General features: G+C 43.2%; 1 protein-coding gene and 1 long non-coding RNA gene across 2 annotated transcripts in view; one reads left to right on the top strand and one right to left on the bottom strand.

Moving 5' to 3' along the window:
- The window catches only part of CDK15 (cyclin dependent kinase 15), a 112,229-nt gene extending 92,115 nt beyond the window's left edge, over positions 1-20,114 (top strand). Inside the window, exons 16-18 of the mRNA XM_060015594.1 lie at positions 5,995-6,134; positions 16,727-16,868; positions 19,278-20,114. Coding sequence (XP_059871577.1) covers positions 5,995-6,134; positions 16,727-16,836 — 250 coding nt within the window. The 3' untranslated portion in view covers positions 16,837-16,868; positions 19,278-20,114. The remainder of the gene's footprint in view (positions 1-5,994; positions 6,135-16,726; positions 16,869-19,277) is intronic.
- LOC132428059 (uncharacterized) overlaps positions 14,481-25,161 on the bottom strand; it is a 229,320-nt gene continuing 218,639 nt past the window's right edge. The window contains exon 3 of the long non-coding RNA XR_009520063.1: positions 14,481-14,606. This is a non-coding gene — a long non-coding RNA (uncharacterized lncRNA). The remainder of the gene's footprint in view (positions 14,607-25,161) is intronic.

Genomic DNA, 25,161 nt, shown 5'->3' with positions numbered 1-25,161 from the left:
CCAGGGAACTGCTGTGTATCATTTCGTGCAAGACGTGCAAACTTCCTCTTGCCCGCATAGTCAGGCTCCCTAACCCCTAACTAGAGGGATTTGGATTTTCATGCTGCCCTGTGGTTTTCTTCCATTTCACCACTGGCTTCCAAAATAAACGGTAACTCCAAACCTGCAGACCGCCTTACTACCCTGCACTGCTGCTGTCGTCACTGTCGCACGGCAGGAGAAAGCGCCTGCAGCCGCCCAGCCAGCCCTTCTTTCTAGGCTGAGCAGGACGTGGACTCGCTGAACATCCCGCTGGCTTTTCTGACCATAGGCAACACCTCGGCCCACTGCCTCATTCCCAGCAATACCTCTGCCTTAGCTCAGACTCCTGGCTTCTCTTTGCTCAGATTCTCAAAGCAAGGAGTAATGTCTAGAGATGTGCTGTCTCATACCATAGCCACTAACCACATGTGACTATTTCAATTTACATTATTTAAAATTAAATTTGAAATTCAGTTACTCCAAGGATTTACTGTATAGCACAGGGAATTATATCCAATATCTTGTAATAACCTATAATGGAATATAATCTGCAAAACAAAACCCCCAAAACTGAGTCACTATGCTGTACACCTGAAACAAACACAATATTGTAAATCAACTATACTTCAATTAAAAAAAATTTAGCTGCTCAGTTGCAGTAGCCACACTTGAAGGGCTCAATAGCCACATGTGAGTAGTGGCTACCATATGGGACGGGGCAGAAATAGGATTTTTCCATCAGCACAGAAAGTTCTATTAGACAGCACTGGCCTAAGTTATCACTTGAGAAACCTCTTGGCTTTGAGAAGGGCTTTGTCATTGAAAGGGGACTAAGGTTAGGTGGGATGCTTGCTGTGTGCCTAGTAGGGGGCTGTACATGTTATTTCACTTATGCCTCACAAATCTCATTCCCATTTCAAAGAGAAGGAAACTGAAGCTCAAAGAAGTTCAGTAACTTGGCCAAAGTCATCAAGCTAAGTAAGCAGTAGGGCTGGGCTTCATCTGGTACCCAGGTCTCTGTGGCTTTGTCAGTTGAGTCAAGTTGCAAGTGTGATGAGTAAAGAATAGCCTTGTTGTCACTGGCTTTTTTACAATATTTCTGCCAAGGAGCAGAGGAACTGTGAGCGGACTGGAAATGCACCTCGAGGCCTTGTCTGGCGTTTGATGGGATTGCGATTAACATGGGCCTAGTAAGTGCACACTCACTGGTTAGACTGATTAGGAAATTATAGGACAGCTTCTCTGATGCTGTTTCTTTCTAGTGTTGGAGATATTTCTTTTTTTTTTTTTTCGGTACGTGGGCCTCTCACTGTTGTGGCCTCTCCCGTTGCGGAGCACAGGCTCCGGATGCACAGGCTCAGCGGCCATGGCTCACGGGCCTAGCCGCTCCGCGGCATGTGGGATCTTCCCAGACCGGGGCACGAACCCGCGTCCCCTGCATCGGCAGGCGGACTCTCAACCACTGCGCCACCAGGGAAGCCCTATTGGAGATATTTCTTATTGGGGATATCTGCTTTACCGCATCCTAAACTGACAGCACTAAAAAAGTACCCACTCTCCTGAAACAACAACAACAAAAAGGTCACCATCGAAAAAAGCCAATATTTGATATTTGAGTAAAGTCTGCAGTTTAGTTAATAATATTGCCTATTAATTACTTAGTTTTGATAATTTTACTATGACTATCTGAAATGTTAACATTAGGGGAAGCTAGTGAAACATACAACTATTACTCCTGAAACTCTTCTGTAAACTTAAAATCACTTCAAAATAAAAACAAATTGAAAAATTGGAAAAAAGAAAGTGACCGCTCTATCCCTGCCCTTTTTCTCTTTCTGTGGATCTAGGGGAAAACAACAAAGAACCCAGCTGAACTCACCGTGACCAGCCTTGTGCTGCAAACAGATAAAGCCCTTCCCCCATCAACCTGCTGGCAGCAATGGCAGTGGGAGAGTTTTATACTCAGAGCCAGGCTGTGCAGAGAAATCAAGGCTGTTGCCTTAGGCCCCTGAGAGCCACCAGATTCCAGATATGTTGAGTAACTTTTTATTGTTCATGTTTCTATTGTGGACTTCTAAAATTAAATGTGGATGTCCTCACACCCAGCACATCTTTCAGGATTGATTTACAATTATAATCCTTTTACCACTATCATGAGCAGTGAGGCCCGTGGCAATTCAGGTTGGCTGGAATGAATTTGTTTTCTTTGCACACACAGACAGGAGCTCTCCCGGAATGCTGGTGGAAATGGAAATTGGGACAACTAGCTGATAATCAAAAAATTTAGAGGGTTTCCCTGGTGGCGCAGTGGTTGAGAGTCTGCCTGTCGATGCAGGGGACACGGGTTCGTGCCCCGGTCCAGGAGGATCCCACATGCCGCGGAGCGGCTAGGCCCGTGAGCCATGGCCGCTGAGCCTGCACGTCTGGAGCCTGTGCTCCACAAGGGGAGAGGCCACAACAGTGAGAGGCCCGCGTACCGCAAAAAAAAAAAAAAAAAAAATTTAACATGTTGTATAGTATCCTTCAACCTGGGAATTTCAATTTCCAGAATTTATACTAAGGAAATTATTGCACAAGTACACAATGATTTATCTTTGAGGATATTTGTCACAGCATGATTTTAATAGTAGCCCCTTACACCCCAACAAGAAAGGAAACAACTTCAATAAGCGTTTGGCTATGTGGACTATGGTATAGCTACATAGTGAAATGCTCTGCAGTCATTAAAACTATGTCCCAGAAGGCTATTCAAAGTCCTGGGAAGATGATCAAGACAGTCAAGTGCAAAAAGTAGGTTGAACAGCATGTTTTTTTTGTAAAACAAAAAATATATCTGTATAAAAATAAAGGACTAAAGAATAAATAAACACTAAAGCAATGGTGATTATCTTTGAGTGAAAAGGGTCATCTCAGAGTGATGAGATAGCTTCAGTTTTCTTTCTCTGCATTTTCTAAGTGTTCTACAACAAACGTATTATTCTGGCAATGGAACGCTTCTCAATTCTGGAAATGTTACTAGTAGGAGAGGTTCACCAGAGGATTCTTTGTCTTTATTAACAGACTCCCATTAATTGGGTGGTAGGTTCTCTTAACTTTGCAAGGTACTCCTGGCATGTTCCATAGCTAACATCACAAGCCTAACAAATAATATCTATTAACATTTAGCCTATATGGAAATGTGCTAGTAGGCAAAGTAATTTTGCGATGTTCGCTTTTCATGTCAACTTTCATTTCCAAAGTAGGGGTTGTAACCAGTGAAGAATTGTTCGGGTAGGAGTTAGAGGAGGTGGAAAATTGTAGAAATGTGCCAATAAAGGTAATGGATAGTAAACAAGACTATAGATGGCAGAAAGAAGCAGAATTATACAAACATGGAGGTAAATTAACATTTGTGCCCAAAGAAGCAACATCTGTATCCCTAGGGCTCTTTTCTCAGCTCCCAAATAAGAGATCATAGCAAGGTGAAGATTCTTAGGATGCTTGTCCAGAGCAGGTGGTCCTACTATAAGCCTTTACTATGCTACTAGTAAAGGCTCGTAGTCAGGAGGGCACGTATTTGGTTTATACGGGGAAGACCAATGTGAAATTGTGTCACCCGAGGAAAAGCCTTCATGCGTATACTCCGCCTCTACCAGCTGAGAAGCAGAAGTAGGTGGTGGCGGTCACAGTTTGGAGGCCGTGAGATTGAAATAAGTCCCAACGCCACTAAAAGCCTTGACACAACCTTGTGGGAAGGGCGGGGGCCGGGGGGTGGGGTGGGGTCGGGGGAAGGTTGGTTAGTTGAAGAGGAAAGTCCTCAAGAAGAAGTCTCCATATTACTGACCGGTTCCCACTCTCCTTTCTTTCATTTGTCTGCCGGAAGTGGCCTGCTCTGCTTCTATGTGTCCCCACAAGCCCCGTAAGCTCCATCAGCCTTTCCTGGCTTCGGCAGCCACCCCACCTAGATACAGTCTAAATGAAACCAGTATGTACGCCCGAGCTAACACGGGTTGGAACAAGTCCCCTAGCCTTCCTTGCCCAATGAGATCGCAGCTCCTAAGCCCCTTCTCCAGAGCAGTTCTGTAAAAATTCAGTTGTTATGAGCAAGCTGGGTGGGAGTGTGCCGAGGAAACACATCTCTGACTGGGGTGCAGTGTGGAGGTGGATGCATCGCTGCCCTCCCCGCCCCCCCATAACCACCTGTCCACCCGCCCACCCCCGGAAGTTCAGAGAGGTTTCAGGCCCTAATTTCGGCACGCATCCCACTCCACCACCCTGTAGTGAAAACGGATTTTCCCTGAGTCTCCTTCCAGACGGGTCTTGGGTCCTGCTGATTTGAACCAGCTTCTGCACTCTGGACTCCTATTTCATTGGCCCTGAAAATCTGCGCCTGGGCAGGGCACCCTAGATGGAGAAAAGACCCGCCAGCACTTCAGGCCACAAACGACGAAGCAGGCCTCCACCCCTGGTTTCCTCCTCTTCCAGCTGGCCTGGAAATTTGCAAGGACCGGGGATATGCAGATTTCTTCTCTATTTTAAGTCTGTGAAGCATTTACTCTTGAGTTTGAGGGTAGAATTAGTTATCTGTTTGCAGAAAGAGTTTTATGTCATGGGAGTCAGATACCTGAAAGGTTTTTATGCAAATCTTATGCAAAAATTAGGCAAATTCCAACTCTGGGCCAGGGCTTCCTGCATCACTGCATCATGGCACCTGGGGAGGGAAAGGGTATCTGTTTCTCGCTTCAGGTTGGTATGTACATTCAACCTTAAGGAAGCTCATCTGTTTTTGCTTAATTGGGGAGTTGCATGGCCATGCAACTGAATTCTGAACGTCAGGCATCAGTTCGGCAGGTAACTGTCTCTCTGGATCAGCACAGTTTTCTGTCTTGTGCTTTCCACTTGTAAACCTGTCTGTGGGCTCTAGAGATGGGTGCACTTAAATGATTGGCACTAGATTAGCAAAGACTTTCAGCCACTGTAAGTAAATAGGAAGCATGGAAGACCCACAGGGCCTGCAGGGTCAGACCCTTGCCACCCTCCCCAGCTTCATATCAGGCCCCTCTCCTCTTTGTCCCAGGCCAGCAAACTGGCCTTTCTTCCTTTCTTTAAAATAACTCTTCTCCCTCCCACTCTGGAGGTCTGCAACACCTGCCCCTCCCCTGCCCCAGGTCTTCAGCTCTCAGCTCAAATGCTACTTCCTCAGGAAAGTTCTCCCTGACCACCTCCCTAGTCTGGACCTTTTTCTTCCCAATTGTGCTTATGCATTAGTATGACCATTTGATTAGTGTCTGACTCCTCTGCGAGATTAAGCTGCCAGAAGACAGCTTCCCTGCATCTCCCAGATCCAACCGCCTACATAGTAGTTGCTCAGCTAATGGATTTGCTCAACTCCAAATTTATAATTCAACATAAGGTCAACTTGAGGATTTGTCCTTACTGTAATTTGGGTACTTAATTATCTTTCTTGCCTATGCTCTATCTCAGGGGAAACCAATAGAGCTTCTTAGAGACAAACCCTAGGAGCTGAGCTTCAGAAACACTGTAAATAAGGGTTTTTTCCACCCAAGTTTCACCCTCCAGAGTCTCCTCTTTCCCTCTTCCCCTCCTAGGATTCTGTGCTTGCCACCATTGGAACATATTTCCATCTGGGCTTTTCTGCTTGCTAGAGGCCGCTGTGTCCCTCAAAGAAGAATCCTTAATTATATATTTCTGTTTCTATTACTACAATTCCAGGTCCTTTATGTACACCTGGTACCAAGAGCCACGGTGGAGGGGGCGGGGGTGGGGGCTGAATGGTGGCAATGCTGAAAATTTCCCTTAATCTTAGTAACAGGACAGGTAAGAGTTTCAACTTGCCATCAACTTTACTAGTCCCAGAAAAATTCTATTCGAAACTCTTCTAGCCATCTCCTTTTCTTTGCTTTTCTTCTTTCCCCCTTGATTTTTCAGAAGTGAGGCCTCTGGAGAAACTCTTTTTCTCTCTCACTTTTCCAGGTTAGACAGGGCTCCGGAAGCTGAAGACCTGGCCTCCCAAATGCTGAAAGGCTTTCCAAGAGACCGTGTCTCCGCCCAGGAAGCACTGGTTCACAATTATTTCAGGGCCCTGCCTGCTCAGCTGCACCAACTTCCTGATGGTGAGCAAGGGAGTGTGTGTGTGTGTGTGTGTGTGTGTGTGTGTGTGTGTGTGTGTGTGTTTAGTGTATTCATGTACACATATAAGTCTCGGTGTCTAAGTATTTTCTCAGTGCACTGGAGAATTACAGAATTTGCAACCAGAAGTGAGCTTAGAGCTCGGAGAAGCGAGATGGGTTCAAATCTTGCCTGAGGTTTTTTTTTGCGATTTTCTAAAACTCAGAAGTTGAGGGTTGAGGTGACACAGATCTCCTTGTAATGATCCAAACATTTCCCATATACTCACTTACTCTTAGAAACTGGATGAGATGAAAGTTGCCTCTGAGTTTGCTTTCACTAGCATCTGCCAGGAGAAGCAAAACCAAAGTTTCTCACAACTCCCTTTTCTCTTTCAGCAGAGTAAGATGATAGGTGACATGGATATATCAGGAGAGGAGAGCTGGGCCTGTCTTGATTGGTAATCTGATGCTGCCCAAGGAAGTACGGGGTGGGGCATGGGGAGAGGGGAGCGTCCTCCCAGGCTGGACGCTCACGGGAAGCACAAGTTAACCTGAAATCAGCTTTGCTGCCTGGGCATGAAGTCATCCTCCAAACCTGAAAACTTCTGAGAGATCATGTGGCTGGAGCACTCCTCATGTTTCTCAGAAGGTGGCCGGGAAAGGCTGTGCAGAAGTTGTGGGCAGGGCAGTCATGGCCCCGGCTGTTTGTGGGGCACTATCCTTAGGTGGAGTTTCTTTGAAAACATCCAGCATTCAACTGAAAACAGTTTTTAGAAGTCCTGAGCCAGAGAGAAGAAAGCTAATAAGGAAGGTCTAGGGGCTCAGACTGGGGGGAGGGTCCTGGGCTGGGGGGTGTGATGGGGCGAGGATGAGCGTGGGGTGGGGAGCTACTGTTCGGTAGGCTTAGGCATGTGGTCTGGCCAAAGTCTCCAGGGTTTGCAAACGCAGCTCCACTGTAACTGGGACATTGTCCTGCATCAGCCCAAACCTCTTAGTTTGGGATTTCTTGAGGTATTTTATTATTAAAGTGAGTCATTTAGGATCTCCAAAAATAACCATAATCATACAACTGGGGTTAATGTCTTGCTTAATCCTGTAAGAAGAGTCGGTCATCAGTATTTATTAAGTTGCCATCAAGTGTCAAGAACATATTAAGTACTATAAAACTTGAGGGAAAAAAGAGGCTTGTCCTTGACCTCAAGGATCCTATGAAGTGGGAGGAAAAGAGGGTGAGGAAGAGGAAACAGGACACCCTCATACACATATTAGCACAAATCATATCTAAACAGCTAAAGCCTGTGCATAATCAGCTGCAGATGTTCAGAGAATATGTGTGCGCTAAAGGCAATTCTTTGGAGGAACTAGAATAACTCAAGTAAGATGGATGAGACTGGAGGTGACTCTGGAGTAGAATTTGGAAGGAGGGGAGGGACGTGGCTTGGCATATGGGTAGAATAAAGGACATTCCACCAGACCTACAATTCTTACGCCCTTCCTGGTACCTCACCCCAAGCTTTAGCCCCATCCGCTCCCCCACTCCCATCTCAATCCCCTCTTCCCAGTCTGAACCCCTAGATCCCCCCTTCTTAGCTTTCTCCTCTTGGGCTTGGGGCTTCCAGCTACCACTTCACGCAGGTATACACACTGGGGGTGTACACACACACACACATTCACGCTCCCTCTCTCCATTTAAAGAAACTTCTCCCATGGGCCCTCCTCCAGGATTTATTATTCTGTGTACTGAGAACCACTGGGGATCTTCAAAGTTTTCTGGGCACCAGCTTTTCCTTGATGAAGAGTAATTAGGAGAAAATCACTGTGCAAACCGATGTGTTGTTAGAAACCTGGGTTTTGATTCATCCTGGTCATCTGAAGCAAAGCCACCAACACAGGGACTCTGGTGTGTGTGTGTGTGTGTGTGTGTGTGTGTGTGTGTGTGTGTGTGTGTGTGCGTGTGTGTGCGTGCACATGCAGGTGTAGGAGAGGGACCAATCTGTATTCCTTCTCTGTTCACCCAGCCACAGAGCCCAAATCTACTTTGACACTTTTAGAAAAATGAAAAGATGGAATCTTGCAGGAGCCTGCCTGTGCTGTCGGGGAGACAAGGAGTGCTCACAGCAGGAGGGAAGTTGACTTTTCTTTATACATATAGGGGTTTTTCCATGCAGAGTTTAAATTATGCCTGATAAAAGGAGTTTCGTGGATGTTTCAGTTCTTTCAAATTCTCCTGGCTTCCTCCCAATTAAATGAGGTTTGTCAAAGCCACAGGGCTCTGCTGCTGTTGCCTCGGCCGACAAGCACTTCCTGCAGCGACATCTCGAATCCCCGAGGGAGAAGATGAAAGGGCCAGCGCCAACAGACAAGGGAAGGGGGGCAGATCAGGGTGTGTGTGTGTGTGTGTGTGTGTGTGCGTGTGGGGGGGTGCAGAAATAGGTTTAGAGACAGATCGACAGATAGGACGTGGACAAGAAGACAGGGAAAGCAAAGGTACCAGGAAAATTGGAAAGAAAAATAGAGTAAGAGAGAGCAGCCACTGGGGCCAGTTCGTGCACCTTGAGAACATTGGCCCTCACCAAGGGCACGTCTTCTAAGGGTGCACTCCCTTGGCCGGGCAGTGCCAGCCTACTTTTTCATTGTCCATGGCAATGAGCCTTTATGAAGAGCCTCCTTTGCAGACAGGAAGAACCAGCCGGTTATCACAGTTCCCAACCCTCAGGGACACAGTCTCCATCCAAGGGGTGGGCTGCCCCAGGCATAAGAACTGTGCAAAAATAAGACATGCTCTTGTGAGTGGTGTGTAAAGAGAGTTTCCCTGCCATAATTATGCAAGAAATTTTGCTCTCTGGTGGCAGTATGGAATCACTTACGGGGTTATATTTGTATTATTTTATTATTCTGGTTTTATTCCGGTTGCAGGATAACAAAGTTGTCACTTTAAAATATATTCTGTTTCCCCTTTGATCTGGGAGATTCCAGCTCTTATTGTCTGCCCTCTGACGAGGACAATTTAAGCATGAAACCTGAGGCTGGGAACCGTGTGAAGAGTGGAAAGACAGCCTAAATCCCAGCGGAAGCAGGGCACAGAAGTTCCCCACAAAATGCAAGGGTTGCTCTCATCCATCCATGTCTGTTTTCAGGAAGCCGAGAGGTCCCAAACAACACTGTCCCTAATTTGTGGCAGTAAGCTTATGGCCAGAGGAAATCGGGGGGTCACTTGCCATGAAAATCCAGGAATTCTGGGCTTAGTTCCCTTTCGGAGCACATTCTTAAGTGGAGAAGCATGAATACTAGAATGGCAAGCATGTGGGAATTTCTGCCAAGCGCTGACATTTTCCCTTATTGACTTTTGAACACCTGAAGAAACATTAGTTGAAGGAGAAATAATTGGTAGTCTCTCTCAAAATACACCCAACAGCAAGCTAATTGCTTTTGCAGATGGCCTGGGAGACACTCTACCCACTCAAGTCATCTGCTTACGGCCACACTTGTGGTCCTCACGGCTGAGCCAGCAGTGCAGGACATCAGCTGGGGCAGCTAGGACCTAAAATTAGGCCCTTGGCAACTCTCTAATCTTAGCTGCAGGTTCAGCTTCTTCCTTTAATTCCCTTTGCCCTCAGCATGAACTTGGGCTCTGGGAAAGGAACGGCTGCTTAACGACTTGAGAGTGAGGGGAGTAGAAAATCATTAAGCTGCCCCTTCTAGAAACTGGCTCCACTCCGTTCTTGCAAGGAGCCTTCCAAATGTTACCCTTGGAAAGTTAAGACTGATTTTGGAACCTAGCCATTTTGAACCACAGACACTGATCCACAAAAGTATTTTTTATCTCGGGCAGTAAATGCCACGTGATTTAAGAGTCGGGTCCTTAAGCCATGGTCCTTGATCCTCAGGACATCAAAGGCTGTCTCTCTCTGTGAGTTGGTCCCATTTTGCTTTCTAAATCCCAGACGTGAGTCTCTCCCATTCCTTCCTGGTCTAAATCCCCCTTCTCCTTTAAAACAGATTTCAGCATCTTAAAACAAAAAAAACAAAACAAAACAAAAAACCCCTACAACTTAAAAGCTTGCAATTGATTTTGTAATTTTGTAAAAATACTTTACCAGAGTCCTTCTTGTCATCATATACTTTGGTACCTACAGGGATGGAAGAAGGCATGGCACTTACCTCTACCCTTTGTCGCATCACCCTAGTAGTTTTTCAGCAGGCCTGATTCATATTGCTCCATTAAAATCTGAGTAATTTTTTTTTTCCTTCCGGTACGCGGACCTCTCACGGCCGTGGCCCCTCCCGTTGCGGAGCACAGGCTCCGGACGCGCAGGCTCAGCGGCCATGGCTCACGGGCCCAGCCGCTGTGCGGCATGCGGGACCCTCCCAGACCAGGGCACGAACCCGCGTCCCCCGCATCAGCAGGCTGACTCTCAACCACTGCGCCACCAGGGAAGCCCGAAATCTGAGTAATTTTTTGTTTTGCTCCAATAAAAGAAGTTCAGGACTTCTTTTAATAATATCTCTTTAATATATTTGAAGATCCCTTGATATCACTTTCTAAAGCTCACTTCTCTAGGCTGACTTCCTTTGACCTCCACCAAACATACCCAGTATAGATTGTTTATTTTACCTTTTAACTGTTTTGCTTCATTATTCTATTCTGAACCGATTCCAATTATTCTGCTTATCTCTGAGACTATGGACCCACCCTAGACTCAGGTTTCTAACATACTGGGAGAGTTATTTTCCAGTTCATTCATGGACGATTTACTGAGGGTCTATTAGATATGAGATTGAGGGATACAAAAATGAATTAGTTATGGACTCTGTCCTCCAAGAGCTTACAGTCCTTAAGGAAATGAAACAAGTATATAAACGGCCGTAGACCAAGTGTGAAGTGCTCTGACAGTTCAAAGGAGGTGAGATTAAACTCCAGCTGTAGGGGTCCAGGATGGCTTTGTGAGTGGGTCTTGAAAGGTGACAGGGTCTGGATGGTTGGGGAGGAAGGATATCCAGGGAGAGGAATGTCATCCTCCTCTGAATGCCATCTACTATTATCTGAAGGTATCTTCTCTTTAATAAGTACAATCCTGACTCATATTCCATCCTAGGTCTTAGTCCTCGTCATTGTATGCCTTCTTGCAGCAATTTAAACATTCTTTAACATGTACCAGCAAAGCTTAGTTTAGCTCTTTGTGTGCTAATGATTTCAAATCTACTCTGTTTATTGCTTTTATTGTCTTGTCTATTCAAAGTTTAACCAGAATATTTTGTCATTCCACAGGCCAGGTTTCGGAGGTTGGGTTTCGTAGGGAAGAGGGAAGGGAGATTCCGAGCCAGGTCTCTCAATCCTATTCTGCTTCTAGGAGTTTATAACCTAACTCAGACCACTCTGTCTACCTTTTTTTTTTTTTTTCCTACATCTTTATTGGAGTATAATTGCTTTACAATGGTGTGTTAGTTTCTGCTTTATAACAAAGTGAATCAGTTATACATATACATATGTTCCCATATCTCTTCCCTCTTGCGTCTCCCTCCCTCCCACCCTCCCTATCCCACCCCTCCAGGCGTTCACAAAGCACTGAGCTGATCTCCCTGTGCTATGCGGCTGCTTCCCACTAAGTATCTGCCTTACGTTTGGTAGTGTATATATGTCCATGCCACGCTCTCACTTTGTCACAGCTTACCCTTCCCCCTCCCCATATCCTCAAGTCCATTCTCTAGTAGGTCTGTGTCTTTATTCCTGTCTTACCCCTAGGTTCTTCATGACATTTTTTTTTTCTTAGATTCCATATATATGTGTTAGCATACGGTATTTGTCTTTCTCTTTCTGACTTACTTCACTCTGTATGACAGACTCTAGGTCTATCCACCTCATTACAAATAGCTCAATTTCATTTCTTTTTATGGTGGAGTAATATATACAGTGGAATATTACTCAGTCTGTCTACCTTTTAAATCCTCCATGAATCAGTACTTAAGAAGCAAGTTAGGAAGTGTCCTCCATAACACACTTCTTTACCTTCTGTGCTCAGTGTTGTCCTCTACCCACTCTAATACATTAGAATACAAGATGTTGGGTTGAGACATGGCTTAAGATGTTGCGTAGAGTTAACATTGGTAGGAAAAGTCTGGGTAAACCAAGCCCCTCAGCTCTACCAACTGCTTAAGTTGGTTAAATTTGTTAGCATCATGGACTGAAAGAATCTCCAAATAAAGATAAATGCTTCAGGAAAGAGTTAGAGAGCCTTTGACAAGAAAAGGATCTTGGGACTCATTATTCCATGTCTTCGTTATATAGATGAGTCCCTAACACCCAGAGAAGAGGAATAGCGGCTGCCACTTATTGGGTGTCTATGTGTTTTACATAAATTCTCATTCAATCTAGATACTAACTCTCAAATCTGGAGTTATTATCCTCATATTACATATTAGAAAACTGGGGCTGAGGGAGGCTAATTGCTCAAAGTCATACAGCTAGTAAGTGGTAGAGGCAATATTTGACTGTAAATCAGACTCCCAAGCCACTGTCTTCCACTTCTCATCACTGCTTGCTAAAGATCACAAGGAAATTTAGTACTGTAACACAACCAGGATTAGAACCAAGATCTTGACTCCCAGCCCTGCGACCTTTCCACTCTCTCGTCGTGCTCTATGTTTATTTTAAAGCCTTCCCAGGAAATATGTCACATGTTCCCAGGTAACATGTTCAATATCTCACAATTAAGAGGGCTCAATTTTATGTTTAATAAAGACTCAAGCCCCTGACCTCTTCCTTAATCCTTAATGTCATCTGGTCTTAGTTTGTTCTTTTTCTTTTTTTGTTTTTTTTTGTTTTTTTTTGTTTGTAACACAGTCACCCTTGGGTTTTAGGATTTCTTAATCAGTGCTGTTTATTGTTTTTCACTTACTATTACTTATTCAGTTTTGTAAGAAAAATATCAGGATCCAATGGAAAATTGGGTAAAGGCACAAAATAGCAATTTACACAAAGGAAATGAAAAAAACATACCAACACATGGGATAAATAGGCAGTCTAACTAGTGATTAAATAAATACAAATAACTGTTAAAGTAGTTATTTTTTTCCCTCAACTTAATGACTCCTAACTCCCAGTGCTGGGAAGATTGTGGTAAAATGATTCTCTGCAGATGGTGGTGTAAGTTGGGGCAACCTTTGCAAAGCATTTTGCCATACCTATAAGGAGCCATAAAAATGCTAACAACATTCAACCCTATACTTTGGTTCCTGGAAATTATCCAAAGGAACAATCGAACAGAAAAGAAAGAAAAAAAAAAAACCAAACCCTAGATGCATAGAAATGTTCATTGTGGTGTTGTCTATAATTTTTTTTAATTCTAAAAGATAAAAGAAACTCTAAATATTCAACACAAGAGAACTGATTGGATAAATATTGTTATATTGACCCAGCATACAGTACTATGTAACCATTTAAAATGATAATTCACAGGAGTGTGGGGTAGTATGGAAATGTTTACCTTATGACACAAGCTAAAAGAAGGGATACAAAATTGCATATTATAATGCACCTGTGGAAATGTATTATGCATATCAACAAAACTGGAAAGTAGAGTACAAAAGTAAAAATGCTCTTCTAGTTGAGGGGAATTGTGGGTAATTTTTTTCCTTTTTTCAAAGTTTTCTTTCATGTTGATGTTATATTGCCTTTATTGTTTAAAGGAATAAAGTAAGACAAATGGTACAGGGAGTTCAAGCTCTGGATTGAGAGTTTAAAAACTTGAGTTTTCTTCTTTTCTCCCCCAGCATCACATGCCTTATTGGCCCTCATAAACCTCAATTTCTCAATCTGCACAATGGGTTAACACTAGTTTCCTGCACCCCAGATTGACAGAATATTTATTTTATAAAGCTTTTAACTCACTGATTTCAAGGGTTCACATAAATGCCCTCCTGGGAGAATGAGGAGGGAGGGAGAGGAAAAGATAAATAGGCACTAATTAATTTTAAACGGAAAGATCATCTGCTTTAATCGGAAATGCATGTGTGCTGTGCCCCTAGTCAGAGTTTTAAGTGCACTCCATGTTAGTTAGCAACTTCAATTTAAAGTACTGTGTGATCCTTTGGGCTTTGAAGATATGAAGCCTATATACATACACATGAGCTAAAATTACCGCTCAGTCACGGAGGCTGTGTGCACTATGAATAATTAAATGCACTAAGCAACTCCAGCTGATGGATTGATGATGTGCAAGAGTAGCACGAAAACCACGTGACAAGGAAAATTACAAGACATTTTGAAATGATGGTTTAATTTCCAAGCTTTCTTTTCAACTTGTGCTTTCTCTTTCAGCCATTACAGGCAAGTAGAAGAGATTTGATTGTCTTGTTTCCTGTGAAAGGTTATTTAGCTCCTCAATGCCATTAAGTCACTTTCTGCACTCCAGTGCACTGAGACTTCAGCAGGTTATCAGCCCAGGAAGAGTAAATGGAGACACCAGGATCGGATTTCTAAAGGAAGGAAAGTTAAAGCAAAGTTTGAAAGCGGTGACAGCCAACAGCCAGGAGCTTAGGAGCTCAATTAGACTGAAAGACAACTATCTCATTATCTCATTCCGAAATGATCTAAATACATAAGAATCTCAAAGTTTTAAATAAACTTGTCCTACTGACTGTCTAGATGACTGAATTTCCCTTCTCAAAAAGTTTTTAAACACCCACTTTTGTATTTATTTATTCTAAGCGCAAAGCAGCTGCAATAATTATGCTGTCAGATTCAGAAAGCTAATGAGGAGTCAGCAAATGGAGGGTTTTGCATTTGTGAGATGCTGCAGGAGAACCACTCGGCTGCTTTTTTCCTTCTTTCTTTTTTTCCTCTTGTTTTCTTTTTCTTTTTCTGTGAGTTGGGAAGGAGAGTCAGGCAGTCCATGGCCAAATTGAAATCCCTTTGATTAACTGGTTGCTTTCCCAGCACTGTTCTGCCACATGTTTCTCTCTCTCTCTCTCTCTCTCTCTCTCTCTCTCTCTCTCTCTCTCACACACACACACACACACACACACACACACACACACACATCCTCCTCCCACCCCCACCCCCATCTCTTTTTCTTCCTCTCTCTCTCTCCCTCTCTCCCTCTCTCTGTCTTTGTCTCTTTCTCTCCCTCCCTCTCTCACTCTTTTTCGCTCTCTCCCTCTCTCTCTCCGTCTCCCCCCGCCCTCCGCCTCCCTCATTGCTATTGAGGAACTATTGCTTTTGAGGGACATCTTCATGCCACTGTCCCCAAGGTAAGAGGACACTTCTTCCTGAGAGACGTTCCCAGAATGGTTTGGACTTGAGTCGATTTGAGAGTAATCTGTAAACTTTAATATGCACGGTTTGTTTGAACTGTTTGACTGTTTACACTATGACCCGAGCTAAAAGAAAGTAGACTACAAAATTGTGCGTTATAATGTACCTGGGAAAATACATTATGCATATCAACAAGACTTGAGGTCTCCCCTTTCCAGTCTAGCAAATATGTAACTCCAAACTGAAGGAGTCAGGGCCACAGCTTACCCAAGGTATCCAAGACAGAGTCAGCATTGCAGGTTTATTTCTTCCCTTTGGGTGTGAATAGCTTCCAGCAAACAATATTATTACGGCATTTTATGCTTTCGGTGCACCAAAGCTGGAGCTTCTCTTTTTTGTGAAACTGTGTGGTATTTACAGCAACCCAGTTTGTGCAGCTTGTGAGCCTTGGAAAAGCAGTGCCCAAGTGGAAGGATGTCCTGAACAGGTTTTGTGGACGTGCTTTGGTGACGATGTGGCTGTTGCCCCGGATGTTTTTCTCGCATGGTATCTGTGCTAATGCTTGTAACAATGGCTACTGGTTACTAAAGATATATGGTGTATCAGAGCAACTCAAGACGTTTGGCACGTATTATCTTCTCTAAGCTGAGGGCAATCTGCCCGCAAGTTTTCTTATCCCCATTTTGCAGATGAGCCGCTTAAAACGTTAACTTTTAGAGGACGTGGCCCATAAGTTTAGCATAGTAAAGCACCCAGGGACAACACACATTTAACAAACACAGGCATTTATAAAAATGCAAACTGTCAGCATTCTGTGAGTCTGAGGGCATAGGTAATATACACATATTTCAAAAACATTTTTTAATCTACAAAAGTTGCACCTTAGAGTCTATTTAAATGGATTGCCAAATGTATCTAATGTAACAGAAATTTGAAACTTTCCAAAACATTATGTAGCCCAGCACCATGCTCACTGCCTGTCATCACCGGGACTCGCGTCCAGACTCCTTGGCCTGATTTTGGCCCTTGTTGTTAGTGTGTGTGTGGCTTCCAGTTCTGCTCCTGTTTGGACCACCTTCAGCACCAAGGTGCCTTTACCCAAGTGTTCATTTGATAAATATGCATTGAAGTGAATTGAACTGAAGTGAATTGAATAGGAGGCACCTGACAGCTATTCAGTAACGTGAGTTATCCATGAGTCAGTATAAATTATTGATGTATGAGTCTGGCTTACATTTTGATGTCTCTTCGGGTGACAGATATTACAACAGACATAAAAAAATACACCGTGAAAGATCCCAGGAGATAATATGTTGGTGCTTTTCTCTTTTCTTCCCTACAGTGGAGTCTTTATTTACAGTTTCAGGAGTGAGGCTAAAGCCAGAAATGTGTGACCTTTTGGCCTCCTACCGGAAAGGTCACCACCTAGCCGGGTTTAGCAAATGCTGGTGAAAACAAAGGGCGAGATCACCAAGATTTTCCAGGTAAGTGGTTACAACTGTGTGGCTCCTTATGGATGGAATTGAAAATCAACCACTGTCCAGTGAAGACCTGGTTCATGGGTTCAGAGCACCTCTGTCCTGGGCCCGGCTCTTCATTCCCACTCTGGGCACAGAGGCCTAGGCCTCACAGGCTGTGAAAGGAGGATGGCAGTGTGCATCAGCTCCCACTGCCAGGGGACTGATAGGACTCCTGAGACAACCCTTACACGTCACTGTAAGGCCTTGAGCTGACACATTGGAATACAGGACTCCACTGACATGTTAAATTCCCTTAACTACGTAGTTCTCGCTGTCAGCTGAAAGGACAAAATCAGAGGTCAGGATGACCAACTGTCCCCACCTGCTCGAGACCAAGGGGTGTCCCGGGATGTGGGATGTTCGGTGCCAAAATTGACACAGTCCCGGGTAAACCAGGACGGTTGGTCACCGTAGTACTGCAAATTACCACCTAGCCTGCCCCCAGGTGCCAGAGCAGACCTGGGTCAGTCCAGCACCACCCAGGAGGTGGCTTTGGAGGCCTACGAGTGCCCAGTCATCACTGCTACAGGCTTCTGAGGCTACACCTTTTTGCACCATTGCTTACAGGGAGTCCTCTCCAGGCTGAGCTCTGGGAACCATGAGGACCTGATAGGGAGGGAGGACCCATCCACAAATGTCACAGACTCAGCTGCTCTCAGCAGTCTCCTCCGTCAGCCCAGGGCAACCCAGCCTTCCAAGGTAATCTTGAAGAGGAAGGGGCGCTGTAGAGGACTTCCCCAAAGCTACCATATCCTAAAGAGTTCTGCTGGTAGGCACAGAAAGCCAGGTGGGGCAACTCCAAAAGCCACCATAGTATAGACATCCCTAGATCTTACAAGAGCAGTCATCCTGGGCCTTCCATGGTGGGTCGAGGGGACAGCAATCTAGATAGAGGAATCAAGGTGAGACCCAGGCACACAGCCAGCCAGCCAGCCCTGTGAGTGACCCTGGCTCTATCCCAGACCACAGTCATTAACCTACGATTTGGCCACGCATCTGGCAACCACAGCTTGCCGTGCTTCCTAGCAGAACTTTTGGGGCCTAGATGGTAATGACTGGCATACTCCCTGCACCACCCCTGCCCCGACGTCATTCACATGGCAGGATTCAGCTCTTTGCCAGTTTCTCTGTTAAAGGCATATACGCATCAAGAACGTCTGCCTTTTGGATCTTCTAAGATCATTGTATTTAGAAATTTGGAAAGATCAGGGAAGTTTAGAATGATAGCTCTTCGTCAGAGCATTTTATGAAATACTGAAGTTTATATTTTGACGATATAAAATTGGAATTACAATGGGCAATACAGTCATAACATGGTATTTCCCAAGTAAAATATTTTCCAGAGCAGAAATTTTACTGTGTAATTATGCCATTTTAAACCCACCAGTTATGAGAACAGCGTATACTTTAGGATTTGCCCTTCATAAAATTATCAGACATTGATGGAAATGGTCTCAGATGGTGGTGCCCCGTAAGACATAACAATTATTTCTATTGTTATTTTGTTTTACTAAAGCCGCCAGGAGGTAGGGAGCTTACCCTGCCTCTCTGAACTACAGTCAGTTTCCACAAAGAATCATTCATTACCTGTAGATGTAAATTGGTCACAATAGAAAATCAATTAAAAGGAGCGTGACAAACTTGGCGTCTGTGCCAGCTGTTGAGGAAGGGAGGGGGCAGGCGGAATGTGCACTGGAGTAATCTCCCGATGTCCCTGGGCCCTTGGTACTAATGTAAGGAGATAAAACCCACAGGAGATGAACCACAACAGGGAGAAGCTGGAGCAATTAAACTGTTTAATAAACGGCTTGGGATCAGCAAAATCTGGGAGTGCTGGAGTCAGGGACTAAAAGTGGTAATCACATGGACACTTGGGGCCTGTAAATCTTTTCCACTAAATTGAATTTATGTTAAAATATTCACTTTTCAGAAGATTCAAAATGTAAATTGGGATATTAGGACTTATAACTAGCAGCAATGCCTGAAAATTAAGACTCTTAAAAGATCCTCAGAATGTCAGTTTCAGGTAGGAAAAACTGTATGCTAATGTCTACAATAGAGAAATGGAACTAAAATTTACTGGGTATATACCATGTGCCAGGCACTTTACACATATTATTTCAAAGCTTGGTGTGTTTTGAATAGTTAGGGTGTGGTGAGGTATAACGATAATTTGTGCATTTGGAGATAGATTTTGATTACCAGGGGTAAGATGCTGCCTCTGTTAAAATTTATTATCACCTTTTCTATCTATCTATCCATCTGTATTTATATATAATTCCATCAATAACTTTGCAATAATATTTAACAGGTTTCCTTACTCAATCTGTTATTCATGATTCTGATTTTTTTTTATTCTTCATTCACTTCCAGGACTACCTGTATTGCTGTTTCCGTTTTAATTTGCTTCCACTTACTGAGAAGCTTCAAATCTAACTCCACACTGGACCAAGGGTTTTATACCATCACCTGTGATGTGGAATATTTTAAATATGACGTCCAAGGCAACAGTGCATAATACTTGAGGAAAAAGCAATGAAAGGTTATTGCTGCTGTCATTTGCCTAGAACTTAACAGTGATTGGCTCAAAAATTAGACATAGATTGAAATCATCTGAGAAGAGAACTTCTGAATAATTTCATTCATTTCGTTATTTGATAGAGTGATCCTTGGGCCAGAAGGAGAACAGGACAGAAGGGAGACAACAATTGAAAGACTTTGGAGACAGAGCTGGTGCTTGCAGAGGCCTGTCACTCCTGTGGTCACTTACAATTTCCCGCAACAAAAGGACTTCTGTGGCAAGGAGAGGATTAGTCTAAAGTTTAGAAAAGTCTACAGGGAAGGTGGTTTCTTGGATAAAGTTGTCAACGAAAGGAGTCTTGCTTAAGACTCTTTGTTATGATTTCCTAGGGGGCGCTTCTTCCTTCACTAACTGGATTGTCAAAACACATTACCGCCCCATCCCAGCCAGATTTTGGGAGTTTGGATTGAGCTGCTGGTTAGAATTAAATTTCAGGCTGTCTCCTTCTACTGAATCCTAATTGTCTGTGATGACAGCAAAAGTGATGAGTAATCTCAGCTCTGACTTGATGGCAGAGATACTGAATAGATAGATAAGAGCAAAGAGTTCCAAAGTTGTAATTCAAGTCCTGTTGCACCATGAGATACACATGCTTGTGTGCACACACATAAGCCTCAAATAAAATGAGGGATCTGTCTCGGCTAACATGTGTTTCATTTTCTACAATGGGTCCTTCTAAAAGAAGCTGGGGAAACTCAAATTACTTCATCTGGGGATGATCTACTCAGGAAATGTAGTAGCCTAGAAACCAGAGACCGCTATATAGCCTTTAGAAGAACAAGGAGGAACTAATTAAGAGAGAATTTAAAAATAGTACCTATGCACTCAGAGTCTGAGATGGAAGGAGGAAAAATGTACACAGATGGTCCAAAGAAATCTACCTTACCGAGTATTTGATTTTAGTAAGGCATTTGACAAAGCCTGTCCAGATATACCTGAAAGATGAAACTGTGTGGGCTGGGTGATGAGGCAGATCTATGTGCTCAAAGAACAGTGGCCTTACTGGAGAAAGGCCAGCAGTGGTGTGGTACAAGTTTCAGCCCTAAGTCCTATTCTGGTCAAATGTTTTTATTATTAATCACTTGAATAAAACTGGAGAAGGCACACAGTTTATTCGTATAACTCATTAAAGTAAGTACTGTTATTACTCATTTATTACTTCCACTTTACAAAAGAGGAAACTGAGGCTCAGAGAAGTTAACTAACTCCTTTGTGGTAGGACAGCAGAGGTAAGGTACACACCTGAGGTCTGGTGGTCTCCAATGTCTATGATCTTTCCAGTAATCACATACCTATCAAATCTGTAGCATACACAACTCTTGAAGAGGCAGCTGACATCTAGCATTGGATCATGATTCAAGAGCCTGAGATCTTGCTAAAAGCTTATGTGTAGCATTACACACCTATTAGAATGGTCAAATTCCAGAACGCTGCCAGCACCAAATGCTGCCAGGGATGTGGAGCAACAGGAACTCTCATTGTTGGTGGAAGTGCAAAAGGGTACAGCCACTTTAGAAGACCGCTTGGCAGTCTCTTACAAAACTAAGCATACTCTTACCACAGATCCAGCAATCATGCTCCTTTGTATTTACCCAAAGGAGCTGAAAAGTTATGTCTACACAAAAACCTGCACACAGATGTTAATAGCAGCTTTATTCATAATCGCCAAAACTTTAAAACAACCAAGGTGTCCCTTTGTAGATAAGTGGATAAATAGACTGTGGTACATCCAGACAATAGAATATTATTCAACAGTAAAAAGAAATGGAGCGATCAAGCCGTGAAAAGACGTGGAGGAACCCTAAATGAATATTACTAAGTGAAAGAAGCCGATCTGAAAGTCACATACTACATCATTACCACTATTTGACACTCTGGAAAAGGCAAAACTATAGAGACAGTAAAAAGGTCGTGGTTGCTAGGGGAGGGAGGGAATGTTGAATAGATGGTGCACAGAGGATTTTCAGGACAGGGTAACTATGTATGATACTATAATGGTGGATACAGATATACGTCATTCATCAAAAATGTGTCCAAACCCATGGAATATACAACACCAAGAATGAATCCTAATGTAAAACGGACTTTGGATGATAATGATGAGTCAATGTGGGTTCATACAGTGTAACAAACGTAGCACTCTGTGGAGGGCGTTGGTAATGGGGCAGGCTGTGCATGTGGGGGGAGGGGTGTATGGGAGCTCTCTGTACCTTCTGCTGAATATTGCTGTGAACCTAAAATTGCTCTGAGGGCTTCCCTGGTGGCGCAGTGGTGGAGAGTCCGCCTGCCGATGCAGGGGACACAGGTTCGTGCCCCGGTCCGGGAAGATCCCACATGCCGCGGAGCGGCTGGGCCCATGAGCCATGGCCGCTGAGCCTGCGCGTCCGGAGCCTGGGCTCTGCAACGGGAGAGGCCACAGCAGTGAGAGGCCCGCGTACCACAAAAAAAAAAAAAAAAAAAATTGCTCTGAAAAATAAAGTCTATTAAAACCAAACCAAAAGAAAAAAACCCAGAAAATAAAAAAAGCTGATGAGCAACAGCCAATACATTCCTATCAAATTTCATCTGGTTTAATTTCTTACACTTTAGGCTTAAAATGTCAACAAGTTAAGTAAGGCTTAGTGGAAGTTGGCACTTTTAACTATAATATGAATTAATAGTATGTCTGGCTGCCCACAAAAGATAATGCTAATACTTGTGGTTGATATAAATGAAGGAATAAGAGGGTGTCCCAGAGAAGGGAAGTAGTCAGATCACATCTAAATTATTGTTAAATTTCATTCTACCCATCACACTTTAAAAGAAACATCATATTGAAGTAAATATTTATTGTGCATCTATTAGTTTACAGATTTAATCCTGTTTAATCCTCTTAACAAGTAAGAGGTAGGTGTAATTATTCCCCGCCTTGCAGAGAAGAACACAGAACTTAATTTAAGCATCTAGGATTTGATGCTCAGACTCTGTCCCCAAAGTCTGGGCTGCACTCTCCAAGGAGGGCTGCTAGGAGAACAGAGGGTACAGAGACCAGGGCACAAGAAGGAATACTCCAAAAAGGGAAAACCCAGGGGCAGAGAAGTTCCCTTCAAGGAATTGAGGGTTCTCATGGAGCAAAGGGGCTGGCTCTCTGCTGGGTGGCTGTGGAGCCGGGACAAATACGTACATTGAAAGCTCAGAGATGGTATTTTTGATACAGCAGGAAGAGTTCTCCAAAAATTTCACCTGTCCACCAATGAAATGAGCTCCCACAGCAGTAGTGAACTTCCTTTTTGCCCCAAAAGAGATAGAAAGCTGTAGGAGGGATTCCCATATTGGAAATTAGAATAGCTGACCCCTAAGTTCCCATCTAATTCAAAGATGTCTAATAAGGGCTTTTGAAGAGCTGTGGAGCGACTATACTTGGAATTATAGTAAGATCCTATTGTTGCAAGAACAGGTAGGCTCGTTTTGGGGTTTTTTTAAAGGATTTTTTAAAAAGTAAAAATTGACAAAATTATTCTCTTTAATTATAATGGAAGATAAATCATGCTTGTGTTTCCTTCTTTTTCTCCTTTAATGAATGGATTTGCCTATTCAAAAGCTTAATAAAAATTATGTATGAAACACCAAAACATTATTCTAATCTTCGTTTCTTCCTTGATTCTATCAAAGGAGCATTCCTGTTTGTGCATATTTTTTTCCTCCCATGTTTTTGTTGATTCCTTTGTATAGGCATATACCTGACTTTAAAAAACATGAGTTATTTTTGTTCAATTAGATGTATTAGTTATTTAATAATGCTTACTTTTTCAGTCACTAGTGCTACTTACCTAGTATTTCTGTCTCCCAGACTCCATAATTGGGTGACACTTCCTGGCTCTCTGGTGGATGAATAGGGCTGTATGATTAGCGCTAGCCAATGAATTGTGAGTGGAAGTGATATGTATCACTTCTGAATCAAGCATTTATTTGATTGCCAGTGCAACACACTCCAGATCTCTCTTCATTTTTCCCTCTGTTACAGTGACCAGCAGCATTCAAGAGGGTCCCAGAATGAAAGGATATGGAACGGAGTCCCCAGATGATGTATAATGAATATATAGTGAGAAAGAGAAATAAAACTTTGTTTTAATCCATTAATATTTGGAGATTATTTGTTACTGCAGTGTAACCTAGCCTATCCTGACTATTCTAGGTCACATAAAACATGTTGGTCACCGTCCAACACGGAAGTTACTACCTACATGTGACTATTTATATTTAAATTTAATCAAGATCAAATTTAGTTCCTCAGCCACACTAACCACATTTCAAGGCCTCCATAGCCACATGTGGCTAGTGGCTACCATAATGCACAATGCAGATATAGAACATTTCCATTATTGCAGAAAGTTTTGCTGAACAGTGCTGACATAGAGTGGTAGGATTTTTATGAGAATTGGTAACGTTGTCTTCTAACATTTCTTGATACTTTAAGTGCACATCAAATACCACCTTGGAGTTATTCTCAAAAATTTTTGCCTTTTTATAATGAAATCTCTAGGAACATCCAATGGAAGTTACTTTCTGGAGGAAAATAAATCACTCTGAGCAGTTACAGTTCTTAGAACCAAAGTGCTCAGACTTTCCTGAAGGTTACACTGACTGACACCTTTTTGTTACTTTCAATGCCTTTCATAAATGAATTCCCAGAACAGTTTTATTTTAGTCCATCCTCTCTGAATCTATTCACATTTTCTACTTCTAACTCCTCTGCATCCCTAAGTAGGTTAATAGGCACCTGGTATAAGATCTGAGGTGCTGGGTAATGAATTCATCCAAGTTTATTGGCATTCTTGTAAACAATTGTTTCTTTTGTAAGAACTGTCATTGGATATTGCAAGAAAAATCTTGCGGGAGCCCAGAACTGAACCAAGATATAAAATAATCTTTCCCATCTACTCATTAATTTAGTCCACAAACATCTGCAGTAGAAATATAAAAAACGTTCCCCCAAGGATCCTGTAGTCAGCTGGGGCATTAGGTGGAAATAAATACAAGATCCAATGACATTTCAGTCCTCCCTGTCATAGAGGAGATGACAATTAATCTTTGTCTTCAAGTGAGAGTTTTCCAGGCAGGCAATTGGTGGGGGCGTGGGGAGGAGGGTGAAAAGAAGATAGCCCTGTGTGTGGGAAGTAAAGAAAGGACAGGATGGTTTTTGGCTGTAAGAAATTGAAAACCCCCATTCAGTGGCTTAATCCATGAGGATATTAGGTCACACAAGAAATCTAGAAGTACCTAGATTTAATTCCAGGTTCCAGGATTAATTAACTGATGGGTCAAAGACATCATCAACAACCCAGGTTCCTTCGTCTTTCTTCACTGCATCTTCGGTGTCCTTCATTGCCTAATTCTCAGGCTGGTTCCTATCATGGTCACAAGATGTTGCCACAGCCCCAGGCATCACATACAGGTATGACAATGTCCGGTAGAGGAAGAGGATGCCTCTTCCTGTGTGCTTATTTTTCAAAGAAAGCATGGTTCTCTTCACACCTTACTGAACAGACGGTCACATATCCACTCCTGAACTGCCAGCAAGAGAAATTAGATGACGCTTTAGAATGGTCAGGATTTGCTACTGGATTTGATCTGAAGCGGGGGTCACTTTCCTGAGGGGCAAGTTCCTGAATAATCAGTTTTCTCTTAACTGGGGAA

This window comes from Delphinus delphis, chromosome 7 (genome assembly GCF_949987515.2).
Source record: "Delphinus delphis chromosome 7, mDelDel1.2, whole genome shotgun sequence".
In the NCBI taxonomy this organism is placed as follows: domain Eukaryota; kingdom Metazoa; phylum Chordata; class Mammalia; order Artiodactyla; family Delphinidae; genus Delphinus; species Delphinus delphis.
Note: the sequence above shows the minus strand (reverse complement) of the source record. Positions and strands in the feature narration are given on the sequence as shown.